The following is a 15,919-nucleotide window of genomic DNA, read 5'->3' as shown; positions in this document are numbered from 1 at the left end:
CTGCCAGAGGTGGTCACATCGAATAGTGAACACATTAACGAGTTGCCGCGATGTATGTACAAATCTGTTAAACAAGGGAAAAACGAACAACATTTTCGTCTGCTTTTATGTATGTCACAGTTGCTAACGTTCTGTATTCTTTACATTGTTTCCACTTTGCTATCACCTGTTTATGCTGTTTTGTGCCAAAATGAATGCAAACTTGCAAAATTTCCGTTGGTTGCATTAATTTTTAATACAAGTGTATTTCTTCGAATTCTAGCCACATCTGGTCTACACTTACATTGTTAATTTGGAAGAAGTGGAGGTTTCTTTCAGGAAGGCATCAAGCGAATTTCTATCTGCTTTTTTGAACAGATATTTTTCGATATTTATGGCGGATTTGGGAATTGAGGTATTCAGTCTCGCTACGACAATCCTGTCTCACTAATCCCAGTATCCGTTTTGTTGCTCATTATTACCTCAGGATTGTTTGTTGCTAAGAGATGAAGTGTGTTTTCACAACTGTTTACGATTCTGTTCTCATGAACTAGCTATTCGAAATAATTTTCAGCGAAAGCGCTTAGCGCAAATCAGTTGATATGTTATGCGTACCTATGGACTTAAACACGTTTATTCGTCACCATATCAAGGGTAAAATGAAATCTCTCTCTATCACTCCCCACCCACCCAACCCACCCACCCACCCACACACAAACACACAAACACACACACACACACACCCGCAAACATGACCAATAAACATAACGTTACAAGGTAGTTCAGTTAAAAAGCGACGACAACTGTATCGAATGGAACAATGCAACATCGCTTTATTTGTAGTTGATCTGACATGCTCACTCGGTGGAGGAGACGACCTACAAATTTGTTCTGTAGTATTCTTATGAAAACCGTTTATTTATTTGACAGGATCGCTATATTAATATATTAGTGGACTACCAGTTTCAGCATTACGAATTCCTATTTTCTGATTTATAAAAACAGAAAGTATGCCAAAGTTACAGGCTTATAAAAGCACAGTAGGTTGTACACAAAAACTCAGTGACGAACATTTACATACCAAAAAAACCAGTCAGTTGTATTTACATCACACAATGATTTACAACACTCTGTCACAACAAGATCATACGATGTGTTGTAAGAAAGTACCTCTCATAAAATTCAGTTCATATGAACGGATGTAATGGAAAGTCTACATATAATAATCAGTGTACCTGATAAGTAAAACCAAATAATACCACAATAAAGTCGAGGGATTAAAATAACATGCCAGATGTCGAGCCATACTCTATGTAGAACTCAAAATTTGTAGGCCACGGACGCAGTCTTTTTTTTACATCAGTCTCCTGACTGGGTTGGTGCGATCAGACACGAATTCCGCTCCGTGCCAACTTCTTCATCCCAGAGAAGCAGCTGCAACATACGTCCTTAATTATTTGCTGGATGTATTCCAAACGCTCTTTTCCTCTACGGGTTTAAACTCTACAGCCCTCTCTAGTACCGTGGAAGTTATTCCGTGAAGCCTTAAAAGATGTTCTACCATCTTCTCCTTTCTTCCTGTCAGTGTTTTCAATCTATTCCTTCCCTCGCCGACTCTGCGGGGAACCTCCTCATTCCGTACCTTCTCAATCCACCTAATTTTCAACAATTTCATGTAGCATCACATCTCAAATATTTCGATTCTCTTCTTTTTCGGTTTTCGTGCAGTCCACGTTTCACTACCTTAAAATTCTGTGCTCGAAAAATACATTCGCAGCAATTTCTGCCTAAAATTAAAGCCTATGCTATGTCTGATACAAGTGGGCTTCTCTTGGCCGGGAATGCGTTTTTGCCAGTGCTAGTCTGCTTCTTATGTCGTCCTTGCTCCGTCCGGCTGTGGTAATTCTGCAGTTAGGTAGCAGAATTTCTTAACTTCATGTCCTTGGTGACCATCAATTCTGTTGTTAAGTTTCTCGCTATTCTCATTTCTGCTACTACTCATCACTTTCGCCATTCTTCGATTTACTATCAATCCATATTCTGTACTCATTAAACTGTTTATTCCATTCAGCCGATCCTGTAATTCGTCTTCTCTTTCACTGAGCTAGCAACGTCACCAGTGAATCTTATCATTGATACCCTTTCACCTTGAATTTTAATTCGACTCATTAACCTTTTTTTATTTCCGTCATTGCAACTTCAATGAATAGATTGAACATTAGGAGCGAAAGATTATATCTGTGTCCTAAACACTTTTTAATCTGAGCAGTTCGTTCTGGGTCTTCCACTCTTATCGTTTCTTCTTGTCTCTTGTACATAGTGTACATCACCCGTCTTTCCCTTTATCTTACGCTTATTTTTCTCGGAATTTAGAACATCTTGCGCTATTTGACATTGTCGAACGCTTTTTGCAGGTCGACAAATCTTATGAACGTATCGTCATTTGTCTTTAGTTTTGCTTTCATTATGAACAACAACGTGAGAATGGTCTCTTTGGTGCCTTTTTCTTCCAAAAAGTGATATGGATCGACATTTTACACACCGTCAATTGTCTTTTCCATCCTTGTGTATAGTATTCCTGTCAACAACATGGATGCAAGAATGACAAAGCTGATTGTGCGAAAACTTCTCGGACCTGTGACTTATTACTATCTTCAGAATTGTGTGGATGATATCTTTCCGAAAAGTCAGATAGTATATCGCCAGACTGACACATTCTACAGACCAGCGTGAATACTCGTTTTGTTGCCACTGCCCAGTGATTTTAGAAATTGATTACCTTGAATATAATCTACGCCTTCTGCCGTATTCGAGCTTACGTCTTCGAGAGCTCTTTTAAGTTCTGATTTCTAATACTGGATCCCATGCTTCTTTCCTGTCGACTCTTGTTTCTTTTTCCATCACGTCATCAGACAAGTCTTCCCCCTCATACAGGTCTTCAGTATACTCTTTCCAACTACCCACTGACTTCTCTTCATTTAACAGTGAATTCCCATTGCACTCTTAATTTTACCACCCTTTCTTTTAATTTCATCGAAGATCGTTTTGACCTTTCTATACGCTGAGTCAGTCCTTGCGACAATAATTTCTTTCTCTATGTGTTCACATTTTTCAAGTAGCCACTTCGCCTTAGCTTCCTTGCACTTCCTGTTTATTTCATTAACAAGTGACTTGTTTTTCTGTGTTCCTGAATTCACCGATCAGCTGAAGTATTTCTTCTGTTACCCATGGTTGCTTCATAGTTACATTTTTGGTATCTATATTTTCTTTTCCAATTTTTGTGATTGCCCCTTTTACAGATGTCCATTGCTCTTCAACTGAACTGCCTACTGAAATTTTCCTTATCGCAGTCGCTATAGCCTCAAAGAACTTCAAGCATATCTCCTCATTCCTTGGTACTTCAATGTCCTGCTGTTTTGCGCATTGTCTCTTCCTGATTAGTCTGTTAAACTTCAACCTACTCTTCATCACCTCTAAATTTTGACCTGTGTCTATATCTGCTCCTGGGTATGCCCTACAGTCCAGTATCCGATTTCGGGATCTCTGTCTTCCTGTATCATCTGTCCTTTTCCCAGTATACCTCTTCTTGTTGTGATTCCTGAACAGAGTACTGGCTATTACTTGCTGAAATTTACAGCACAACTGAATTAGTCCTTCTCCTCTCTCAGTGCTATTACCAGGCCCATATTCTCCTGCAACCCTTCCTTCTACTCCTCCCCCTACAACCGTATTCCAATCGCCCATATTCTCCTGTAACCCTTCCTTCTACTCCTCCCCCTACAACCGCATTCAAATCGCCCATGACTATTATACTTTCATCTCCCTTTACGTACTGAATTAGCCGTTCAATATCCTCATATACTGTATCTGTTCATCTTCTTCGGCATATATACCTGGACTATCGTTGTAGGTGTTGGTTTGCTGTCGATTGTAATGAGGATATCTATCATTGGACTGTTCACAGTAGCCCACTCTCTACCACACCTTTCCATTCATAGCGAATCTTACTTCCGGCGTATCATTTTCTGCTGCCTTTGATGTTTCCCTGTACTCGCCTGAACAGAGATTTTTGTCTTCTATCCATTTCACTTCACTGAATAGCACTATATCTAGATACATGCCGCATAATGTCGTTTCATGCCTTAATGTCATGTTGACTACAACGATGTGTTGAAAGATACGACCAGAAGGAAGCCCGAAAAGCATAACGTCGATTGGAAATAATGAGATAGGGCCATACGTCCGTACAACATTAAAATTAACGAATGTATTTGGCATCAATAGAATACATGTAATATTAACAGATTCCGTTATACATGAAATATAATAAAATGCCTTTAGAGGTAAACTACACAACCGATATTTGCAAAGAAACAGGATTTGACCTTATTTTGTCGGTTTAGCTGCCAGCAAATTATGACGAAAGTAACAGTTGTATAACAGGAACCTGTAAAACAAGCTGCCACGTAATGTATAATTTTTATATCCTTTTAAATAAATATACAGTACAAATAAAAATATAATTTTATTTCTTAAATTAACGTGCTATCACTGTATGAGTAAAACTGTAGTTGGTCTGCAAAACCCCTAAACACCAGTTCTGAAAATACATGAGGGAAATTACCAAAGTTACACTTACCGGCCTGCTATGTTACACAATTCTATGATACTTCTCACCTCCAGAATAACTCAACATGAACAACACAACATTATTTAATTTGTTTAGTAATAGTGACTGTATCTGTCGTATACTGTTGAGCTTATTAGTTACATGTATATCAGTAGCATGTATTACAAGCACTTAACTCTATACCATTATTACAAGCAATTAACTCTACTAGTACTGCTCGACTAAGCTTTATGGTGGATAATAGTTGTGTTTAATGACCTGTAAGCATTCATGAACACGTACGCTTTTATATGGATTGGTTGTATCAAAGAGTGCTGAAGTGGAAGTGTTTGGTACAGGAACACTTTGTAAAAAATATGCGAGCTCGTAACTATATTTTACATTGGTGGGGTTTTTAAAGATATTTTCCTCTTTCAACTTTTTATGAATCATCTTGTATGACGCGTAGCTGGTGGATGATCTGTCGTCCAGTATGGGATGTAGTGATTTACTTGTATTAAATATGTTATTCAACAAACGTAAATGTGGTAAAGAAACGCTCTTCTCAGTTTTTTTTTCATATCCTGAATCAAAAAAGTCGAACTGTCTAATTCCTTTTTTGTAGTGTTATGGAAGTTTTTAATTGGGTGTTTCTTAGCTTCAACTATATTATTTTCTGCGATATTTTTTCTTATTTATATAATAGTTGTCATTAATGATGACTATCACATTACTTTTAGCTACTGTCATTACATTTGACTTGTCATCGCGAAAATTTATTATTAATGTTATTTAGCAATCGATTTTCGTTTTAGAGAGTATGTGAAATCTTTCGTTATTTAAAATTTTACTTGTTTTGATCGCGGCATTAAATGCCTGGTCTTTCTGCATTTTGGCTTCCTTAGTGACTCTTTTGGTGTCAACAACAATTTCTATTAGTTCACCTGACTGGACCCCTTTCTGTAAATTAGAGTGTAAGACTTTATTTAATAGTGTTTTCTCAGTTAAATCAACTACTCTGTCAGTGAATGTAAGTGTACTGGCGCTACTATTGGTTAAAGGTTGACTAGGTTCTTCAGGCAACTTTCTGAGTTTCTTATCATGTCTAGTCATAATTGGTATGCAATATCTAAGCATCCTGCTAGAAATACCTTGTTGCGTTTCATTAAACGTTCGACCTGATAACGTACTTTTCAATAGCAGTTCAATCTGTGTAGCTTTCTTCAACATCATACATCTTTATTTATAAAATTCTCGTATTTATAATTTTAGCCATACAATTTTACTTTTACACTTTGATCATTCTTGCAATTTTGGAGGAATTCCTAATGTTTACTACAGCATAGTCTTGGGTAACCTGTAAACTAAACACTTTTGGTTGAACTAGCTGAATTCTTACTTTTTTTGTGATGTTTAAGAAAACTATTATACGCTCCTGTAGCCCGGCTAGGCACTGCACTGTATTGTTGTTAGCTAAAATGAGCAGTCGGTGCAGGAGGCGATCTACAACTTTGTGCTGTAGTCTTCTTAAGAACTTTTCATTTCTTTGCTAACATCGCCATGTTTATACATTAGGCCTTCAGCCTGTAACATTAACATATTTTCTCATTTATGAAGATGGAAATTTATTTAATCAAAACTAGTAATTCACTAATGTATCAACATATAGATATAGTTAAATACATAAAAGGTTTTCATTAGAATGCTACAGTACAAATACAGGCTCGCATATAAGATAGAGTGGCGTCTATATGTAGACTAGTATTTTATGTGTCTTCTCTTAGCACTAAATTTAAGGTGCCCAAAATGTGATTCGTATATCATAAAACATCTACAGTTTTTCAACACTAGGGCTTGACAAAATCGGAACGAGTTAGGGTTATTCAATACACAACTGAAAGGTCTCACATAGTTAGGGTAAATGATTTCATGTCCGAAATTCGCCCCATTATTTACTCGTTAACATCAGTGTTGCTTAAACAATTTCAATCATCTAATATTAATGAAAAATAAAGATACGTTAAATTAGTCGCTGATATGAATATTTCTTTTCGGAAATTTAGTTTTTGGACTTTATGAGCACAATACATGAGATCTTTAAGTAATATCTACTTTATATTTGTTACTGAATAAACTGTAAGACAAATACGGTTTTTATTATATTCTAGCATTTATCCCTGCAGCTTCATCTCTGTATGCATTCGACATGTATATTGAAAACACCTCTTCCTTCTCTCACTGTTTCATCTCTTACTCCCTCTGTCTGTCCACCTCATCCTCCCACCTCCAACTGTCTATCTCCTGCTCCCCACTATTTCTGTCTCTTCATCTCCTCCTTCCCCTGTCTTTGTAGTTTCTTCACCCCCTCTCTCTGATCTTAGATTCATCCCCCTTTTGACCACATTTTCTCTGTCTCTACCTACCACTCTTCCTTTTCCACCTACCTGCTACCCCTCTACACCCTCCACCTGCCTCATGCACCTGGCCCTTCTCCCTTCTCTCTTTTCATTTCCTCATCCCCCTTCTTCTTCTCGTCGCTTCCTTAGTCAGTCTCCAACTGTTGCAGCCACACTCACCAGCATATGTAGCCCCTGCAGCACAGTTCAATAAAGCAGGCCAATGCTGCTCCCACAACATGGGTGTAATTGCTGGCAGGCTACATATCAAGAGCTTGAAAATCATTTATTTGCCCCTGATGTACAGGTTGCCCAGCGAAGCGGGTTGATTTAGCAGATCACTCTTCCCGCATAACATATCTGTCATTCATTGTAACCTGTACGCCATGGGTTGGGAAAAGTACGGTTCTGACTGCATCTGTGCCCCTTTTGTAGTTAGAAGGTTCTAAATCTCACAGCGTTGCCTTGCCACTCATGTGAGCTGCTGTTTCTGTACCAAATTTGACTGAAATTGATTTAGTGGTTTGGGAGGCTGAATGTACGGTCTTCCATAAGGAAAAATTCCTGGCCGTGGCCTCTACATGGTTACTGCAGAGAATTAATCTGCTCAGGATTAATAAATAAAATAAATACTCCATTTATTCAGGATAAACTAACCTCTCCATAGCCATATGCCTCTACTGATATATAATCATTGTAATATGCTAAGCCGGCAGCTGGTGGCCGAGCGGTTCTGGCGCTACGGTCTGGAACCGCGCGACCGCTACGGTCGCAGGTTCGAATCCTGCCTCGGGCATGGATGTGTGTGTTGTCCTTAGTTAGGTTTAAGTAGTTCTAAGTTCTAGGGGACTTATGACCTCAGCAGTTGAGTCCCATAGTGCTCAGAGCCATTTTTTGTAATATGCTAAGACCTGGAATTAAAATGCTATACAGAATCTGGGGGAGCGCATGGATGGTCAACACTCTGTAATGAGCACTGCATCACATATCATTGAAACACTGGAATCATTGTATTCAAGCTGAGACTTCAAAAACAGTAACAGGGCTAGGACTGCAATGGTGAGGGGCAGTTGGTGCACTAGAGTTTATCCACTTTAAAGTGCTCAGGTACCCATTGTCCACATACCATCGCCTCCACAGATGGTATCTAGCAGTGAGTTTCACATTGGTAAGACTATGCCACAAACTTGATTTCCAGTGTCCACATACTGGCAACTGCATAGTGAGTTCTGCTTAGGTAAGATATGCCCACAGTATATTATCTATATAGCAGCACTTGTACAGCTAATGCTTCGCAGCAAGGCCATCATTGGTAAAGTAATTGAATCAACTTCAGACCTTACAAGTACCAGCAACTGCACAGCTGATGCACAGCAGTGAGTTTTGAATTTGTAAGATTACACAGGCCCACAGAGCATTGACATGAACTTGAGGGCTTACACATACCACCAACTGCAAAGCTTATGCTTTGCAGTGAGTTCTGCATTGGTAAGATAATGTCAAGAGCCTAAATGCCATTAACCACATCCAGACACTTGGACATCCGTTCTGACACGTCATGATAATGTGACAGATGATGAAATTCGCATGCAATACAGACTGGCACCACCACTGAGAAGATGATACAAAGCTGTGTACACTAGTATCGACACACACTTTGAACAGATCAAGAAACAATAGCAATTCACAGGATCTCATTGTAAGTCGTTAGTAAACGAGCTGTAATGGCCATTGAATTGGACACTATGTTAGGTCATCAGGGTGAAAATCTTTATAGAACACCAACCATTGGTGTGCATGAACAAAAACCAGGTGTGAGATGGCCTAACACCTGAAGACACTAATGAAACATCATTAATTAAGTAAATATTAATTATTGGAAGATAAACAGTCATCTTGGTAATGGGAGCTTTCAGTGGCAATGGGCTGCAGATAGCACATGCCATGGGTTCAGCATGGAGTGTCACTCATGGCAGCAAGAGGAGCCATGGAGTCAGCGCCCAGCGATGTCACAGGGTTGCTGGCGACACTGTACTGGCGTTTTCACTCACGTTTTCCAGAGTTGCTAGCAGCCCTGTAAAGTGGGTAACCAGGACATGTACGATCACGCTGTAGATGAGGTCTCAAAAGGCAACCTTCTAATTCTTCTTGAAGTGTGTGTAGACGTGCTGAGTCATGCTGTAGCTTCCCAACAAGAGAATGAAGGTAGACATAATTAGCAGAGTCAGTGTACTGACTCGTTATTATTGGATCGAGTTACGCCTTCTTACTCCACGCAGCAGGCCAACACAATGATGACATCTTCCTCTTTCTGTAATGCTATGCATTGGTGATTTGTACATGTAACACTTACGGTGTGTAGCAATTAAGTCTGTCATGTGTTTCTTTCTAGCTGGTGTTCCAATTAGCTGTTGTGTATTGACCTCCTTCGCTCAGCTCCTGCGTTTCCAAGGGAAGACTTGACATTTTTTACTCAATTACGTATAGCTTATTATTTTGTGGCACTGCAGAAAGATTGGGAGACTGAGGCAACATTGGCTGGATACCCTTAATGTAGAACTTATGGTAGCGGGTCTCCAAACTGATCAAGCACAAGGTAACGCCAAGTCAAAGGAGCTGCTCCAATCCACTTTGAGACAAACCCCAGAAAGAAGAAGAAAGAAAATGAACTTGATGAGAGAACTATCAGATATTAAAGTGACAGCACATCTCTCGATGCACAGTAATTATTTGATTCCTAGTTACTGAAATCTCAGCCTCAGGTGTTAGATATCACAATTTTCAGGTGTGTCAGGAATCTATGGGATAAACACGTATCTTTTATGTTGCCTACATAAAATTTCAAATGATGTTATGTCTGATGAGCTCTAAGTCCACCATTAATGACGTTCTAGAGGTCAGACAGTCCAATGTCCTGGAGTGGTGTTGCTTGTGGACATCATGTTAAAATGAAAAAGGTGCAATCATGAATAAATATGAAGGTGTTAGTATCATCTACGAGTTTAGGAAATTGTTCGTTCCACATAATGTAGAGGTATGCCATTTCAGACATTCTTATCCACAAAGCAACGAGGCACAAAAAGTGGCACACAAATTTTTAACAAAGATATTGAGAATAAATTAGTCTTTAGGTGCGTTTCGCTCATGATTACGTACCAAATTCTTTACAGCTTAAAATGCAGCTATTATTTAAGAACGCAGTTGATTGAAGAATGCAGAGTTCAGAGGTTGCCTGTGATGAGTTTATCCCTGGGTGTTCCAAGAAAATGGCAGGGGTATATTCAGAGTCTTCATCTGATGAGCGTAGAAATCCATTTTCCCAGCTTAATTTTCTACAAATCATTGATGACAAAATTCCTTGTCATGAGAAAACTGGTTTTTGAACTGATGATGCTATTGCAAGTTAACAGATAATTCGCAGTTTTTAAATGTTAGCACGCCTTTATACATAACGACATTTATTTTCTAGTGGAAAATGTTGTACCTGGAGGATAGTAGTAAGAATATACTGCGTTTTATGGTCGCTTTTTCAAAACAGTGACCGATTTTTTAATCATGTGGTGGAATGAGCACTAGAAACGGCCGTAAGCTTTTTCTACTGTTTTTGTTATTGTGAGATGTGAAACTGTTTTGTGAAACGTTTGTGAATATCATTTAAGTCCTGTAAAATATATTAAAGTTATTCATAGAATATATTTAATTCTTCTGTTAGTGTTTTTTGGCGAGTTTTATACATAATTTTGAAACTAAGACCGACGGTTGGACAGTTCAGCCATACTTTGTTGGTCGTGCACCATCTTATACGTTGAAACACTAGGTCTCCTGGCATAATACACTTGATATTGGCAAATGAACTGAGTTTATTTAATGTCTTAACAATTTTCCCTGTCTTGAAAATGGAAATTTCTGTTAGTTACCAATAGCTTCTGCTTCAAAATATTTGTCAATTGTAACTAGTTTTTGATATTACTTTTTCTTAATTTTAATTCACTTATTAATTATTCATTTGTTGCTGTTGTGGTCTTCAGTCCTGAGACTGGTTTGATGCAGCTCTCCATGCTACTCTATCCTGTGCAAGCTTCTTCATCTCCCAGTACCTACTGCAACCTACATCCTTCTGAATCTGCTTAGTGTATTGATCTCTTGGTCTCCCTCTACGATTTTTACCCTCCACGCTGCCCTCCAATGCTAAATTTGTGATCCCTTGATGCCTCAATACATGTCCTACCAACCGATCCCTTCTTCTAGTCAAGTTGTGCCACAAACTTCTCTTCTCCCCAATCCTATTTAATACCTCCTCATTAGTTACGTGATCTACCCACCTTATCTTCAACATTCTTCTGTAGCACCACATTTCGAAAGCTTCTATTCTCTTCTTGTCCACACTAGTTATCGTCCATGTTTCACTTCCATACATGGCTACACTCCATACAAATACTTTCAGAAACGACTTCCTGACACTTAAATCTATACTCGATGTTAACAAATTTCTCTTCTTCAGAAACGATTTCCTTGCCATTGCCAGTCTACATTTTATATCCTCTCTATTTCGACCATCATCAGTTATTTTACTCCCTAAATAGCAAAACTCCTCTACTACTTTAAGTGTCTCATTTCCTAATCTAATCCCCTCAGCATCACCCGATTTAATTTGACTACATTCCATTATCCTCGTTTTGCTTTTGTTGATGTTCATCTTATATCCTCCTTTCAAGACACTGTCCATTCCGTTTAACTGCTCTTGCAAGTCTTTTGCTGTCTCTGACAGAATTACAATGTCATCGGCGAACCTCAAAGTTTTTATTTCTTCTCCATGAATTTTAATACCTACTCCGAATATTTCTTTTGTTTCCTTTGCTGCTTGCTCAATATACAGATTGAATAACATCGGGGAGAGGCTACAACCCTGTCTCACTCCTTTCCCAACCACTGCTTCCCTTTCATGCCCCTCGACTCTTATAACTGCCATCTGGTTTCTGTACAAATTGTAAATAGCCTTTCGCTCCCTGTATTTTACCCCTGCCACTTTCAGAATTTGAAAGAGAGTATTCCAGTTAACGTTGTCAAAAGCTTTCTCTAAGTCTACAAATGCTAGAAACGTAGGTTTGCCTTTTCTTAATCTTTCTTCTAAGATAAGTCGTAAGGTTAGTATTGCCTCACGTGTTCCAACATTTCTACGGAATCCAAACTGATCTTCCCCGAGGTCCGCTTCTACCAGTTTTTCCATTCGTCTGTAAAGAATTCGCGTTAGTATTTTGCAGCTGTGACTTGTTAAACTGATAGTTCGGTGATTTTCACATCTGTCAACACCTGATTTCTTTGGGATTGGAATTATTATATTCTTCTTGAAGTCTGAGGGTATTTCGCCTGTCTCATACATCTTGCTCACCAGATGGTAGAGTTTTGTCATGACTGGTTCTCCCAAGGCTATCAGTAGTTCTAATGGAATGTTGTCTACTCCTGGGGCCTTGTTTCGACTCAGGTCTTTCAGTGCTCTGTCAAACTCTTCACGCAGTATCTTATCTCCCATTTCATCTTCATCTACATCCTCTTCCATTTCCATAATATTGTCCTCAAATACATCGCCCTTGTATAAACCCTCTATATAGTCCTTCCACCTTTCTGCCTTCCCTTCTTTGCTTAGAACTGGGTTTCCATCTGAGCTCTTGATATTCATACAAGTGGTTCTCTTCTCTCCAAAGGTCTCTTTAATTTTCCTGTAAGCAGTATCTATCTTACCCCTAGTGAGACAAGCCTCTACATCCTTACATTTGTCCTCTAGCCATCCCTGCTTAGCCATTTTGCACTTTCTGTCGATCTCATTTTTGAGACGTTTGTGTTCCCTTTTGCCTGCTTCATTTACTGCATTTTTATATTTTCTCCTTTCATCAATTAAATTCAATATTTCTTCTGTTACCCAAGGATTTCTATTAGCCCTCGTCTTTTTACCTACTTGATCCTCTGCTGCCTTCACTACTTCATCCCTCAGAGCTACCCATTCTTCTTCTACTGTATTTCTTTCCACCATTCCTGTCAATTGTTCCCTTATGCTCTCCCTGAAACTCTCTACAACCTTTGGTTCTTTCAGTTTATCTAGGTCCCATCTCCTTAAATTCCCACCTTTTTGCAGTTTCTTCAGTTTCAATCTGCAGTTCATAACCAATAGATTGTGGTCAGAATCCACATCTTCCCCTGGAAATGTCTTACAATTTAAAACCTGGTTCCTAAATCTCTGTCTTACCATTATATAATCTATCTGATACCTATTAGTATCTCCAGGATTCTTCCAGGTATACAACCTTCTTTTATGATTCTTGAACCAAGTGTTAGCTATGATTAAGTTATGCTCTGTGCAAAATTCTACAAGGCGGCTTCCTCTTTCATTTCTTCCCCCCAATCCATATTCACCTACTATGTTTCCTTCTCTCCCTTTTCCTACTGACGAATTCCAGTCACCCATGACTATTAAATTTTCGTCTCCCTTCACTACCTGAATAATTTCTTTTATCTCGTCATACATTTCATCAATTTCTTCATCATCTGCAGAGCTAGTTGGCATATAAACTTGTACTACTGTAGTAGGCGTGGGCTTTGTGTCTATCTTGGCCACAATAATGCGTTCACTATGCTGTTTGTAGTAGCTAACCCGCACTCCTATTTTTTTATTCATTATTAAACCTACTCCTGCATTACCCCTATTTGATTTTGTATTTATAACCCTGTAATCACCTGACCAAAAGTCTTGTTCCTCCTGCCACCGAACTTCACTAATTCCCACTATATCTAACTTTAACCTATCCATTTCCCTTTTTAAATTTTCTAACCTACCTGCCCGATTAAGGGATCTGACATTCCACGCTCCGATCCGTAGAATGCCAGTTTTCTTTCTCCTGATAACGACGTCCTCTTGAGTAGTCCCCGCCCGGAGATCCGAATGGGGGACTATTTTACCTCCGGAATATTTTACCCAAGAGGACGCCATCATCATTTAATCATACAGTAAAGCTATGTGTAGTACTGTATAATTCAAGACACATATTATTTAACACTGCAATCACAAAATTTTCTTGACTGCGTCACTTTTAAATTTGAATAGGATGTGTGTTGTTAGGTACATAATCATGTTGCACCTTTGAACACTTTTTCATGTTTGAAAAAAACTTACTTTTCTGAAGTAACATCTGTAATTTCAAAAAAGACTGCACCGCACATAAATCAATGCTATCATTTCAAAATGGAATAAGAAGATGTGTTAAACTCTTATTAGGACTGACTAGAGGCGAAAGTCTGAAGTGTTCCAAGGTACAACAGTACCTCTTATATGAGAGCTAAGAGTCCTCGATCTTAATTAAATATCCTTTTTCTGTCTACAAGAATGATGAATTGCTCTACTTAGCGAAGACTTTCTACTTGTAGCAGTTCCCAAGAAGCAAAGATTGAACTAGATAAATGCGATTAGTTAGCAATGGATTAACACAACTGACTGTTTGAGCGACAAGTACGAGTTAAGAGCTATCGGTAAACTGGGTTCTTTGAAGTTTTGTCCGTTGCTGAGTTAAGTTTTAGTTACATAGGTGTAGCTGAAAAAGCAGTATTTCTTCCTTATTTTAAAATCTACCTAATTTCTTAAACATCTGAGAATTATTGACGTTTCTTCAATATCACCCGATTTACTGAATGTTTTGGTTCATATTCTGCAGAAATCCAACACCAACCGACGAGCTGGTGAATTGGCCGAGAGTGACTTCTGACGACCTGTTGGAGTATCTGGATATAGGCCAGACACTACAGGTGAAGAAAGGGCTCTTCCAAGAGCGAGTAGACTTCTGGAGATCGCTGCCTCTCAGAGAAACACAGCATCAGAGCAAAGTCAGAGAGGAACTGTGATTTTAGATAAAATGGACGCCGATTTTACACTAAAATTTTCTTGAAACAAGACTGTATACAAGAAGTTTAACGCTGTGTTTGTTATTCTCTTTGAATGTACATGTCACTGTCTTCAGAGCAATATCAAGTGCCTACAGAAAATGATAAATTTGTTAATGTCTGTTTATTCATAGGAAACACGAATTCTCTAAAGGTGACTTAATTAGACCTGATAGGCACTGTAATTATAATTATCACAGAGAATGTTCAATTATTCCTTCGAAGAAGTCAATGATTTGGATACTATTGAAACTCTCCTACAAAAGTGTATGTTTTGATATCCTGGTGTAATGATATTCTATATTAAAAATAATGAAAATTCAAGTGAATTCCACTAAGCGGATTCCGTACACTGTTTCACAGAGCGTTCAAGCTGTATAACAATAAGCTACTGGACTTTCCAACTGCAAAACTACCACCAAAAGGAATAGACACCGCACAATCGTTGTCTGCATCTGTTTTTTCAAGTGATATTTATTGCAATTCATTACGCTTATGTGTTTATATTCTTTACATCACAGAACTTAAAAAAATGCTCTCTTTTTAACTTTTCATTGTAATAATACATCTGGTATAAAAAATATTCTTATTTGACACAATGTATGGATTTTTAAATAATGATAACTGTTGTGAATATAATTTTAAGACTTTTTTTGTGCTTTTCTGTTAGCGCTTTCTCCTTTAACAACAATTTTATTTTGAGTAAATTAGCTGTATTTTGCGCCATTGCATCCAATTTTCATCCGTGAGTTTTGTTAGTAAATCGGGAATTCAGAGTTGAATTTCGGTAATATTGGAGGCATTTCTTAAGAAGACTTAGTTACTATTGTGAGAAATTAATGTACTTGAGTGGACTCTCTGTTGTTCACATTACAGCCTTACATTGTGTACGCGAAAACAAATGGTGGAACGGCTTTGTGGTTGTCTCTGATATCGGATCCTGAAGCTTTGTCAGTGTCTACGATTAGTCCATATCTTTTTTTCTGCATAAGATCACTGAATGTGTAAC

The 15,919-nt window shown here is 38.4% G+C and overlaps 1 protein-coding gene across 1 annotated transcript in view; it reads left to right on the top strand.

Annotated features, from left to right (window-relative positions):
• Positions 1–15,560, top strand: part of LOC126251317 (esterase FE4-like) — a 149,928-nt gene extending 134,368 nt beyond the window's left edge. The window contains exon 10 of the mRNA XM_049951646.1: positions 14,685–15,560. Within this exon, the coding sequence (XP_049807603.1) occupies positions 14,685–14,871 (187 nt within the window). The 3' untranslated portion in view covers positions 14,872–15,560. The remainder of the gene's footprint in view (positions 1–14,684) is intronic.
• The last annotated feature ends 359 nt before the right edge of the window (positions 15,561–15,919 follow it).

The sequence above is a fragment of the Schistocerca nitens genome, chromosome 4, assembly GCF_023898315.1.
Source record: "Schistocerca nitens isolate TAMUIC-IGC-003100 chromosome 4, iqSchNite1.1, whole genome shotgun sequence".
Taxonomy (NCBI): Eukaryota; Metazoa; Arthropoda; class Insecta; order Orthoptera; family Acrididae; genus Schistocerca; species Schistocerca nitens.
Note: the sequence above shows the minus strand (reverse complement) of the source record. Positions and strands in the feature narration are given on the sequence as shown.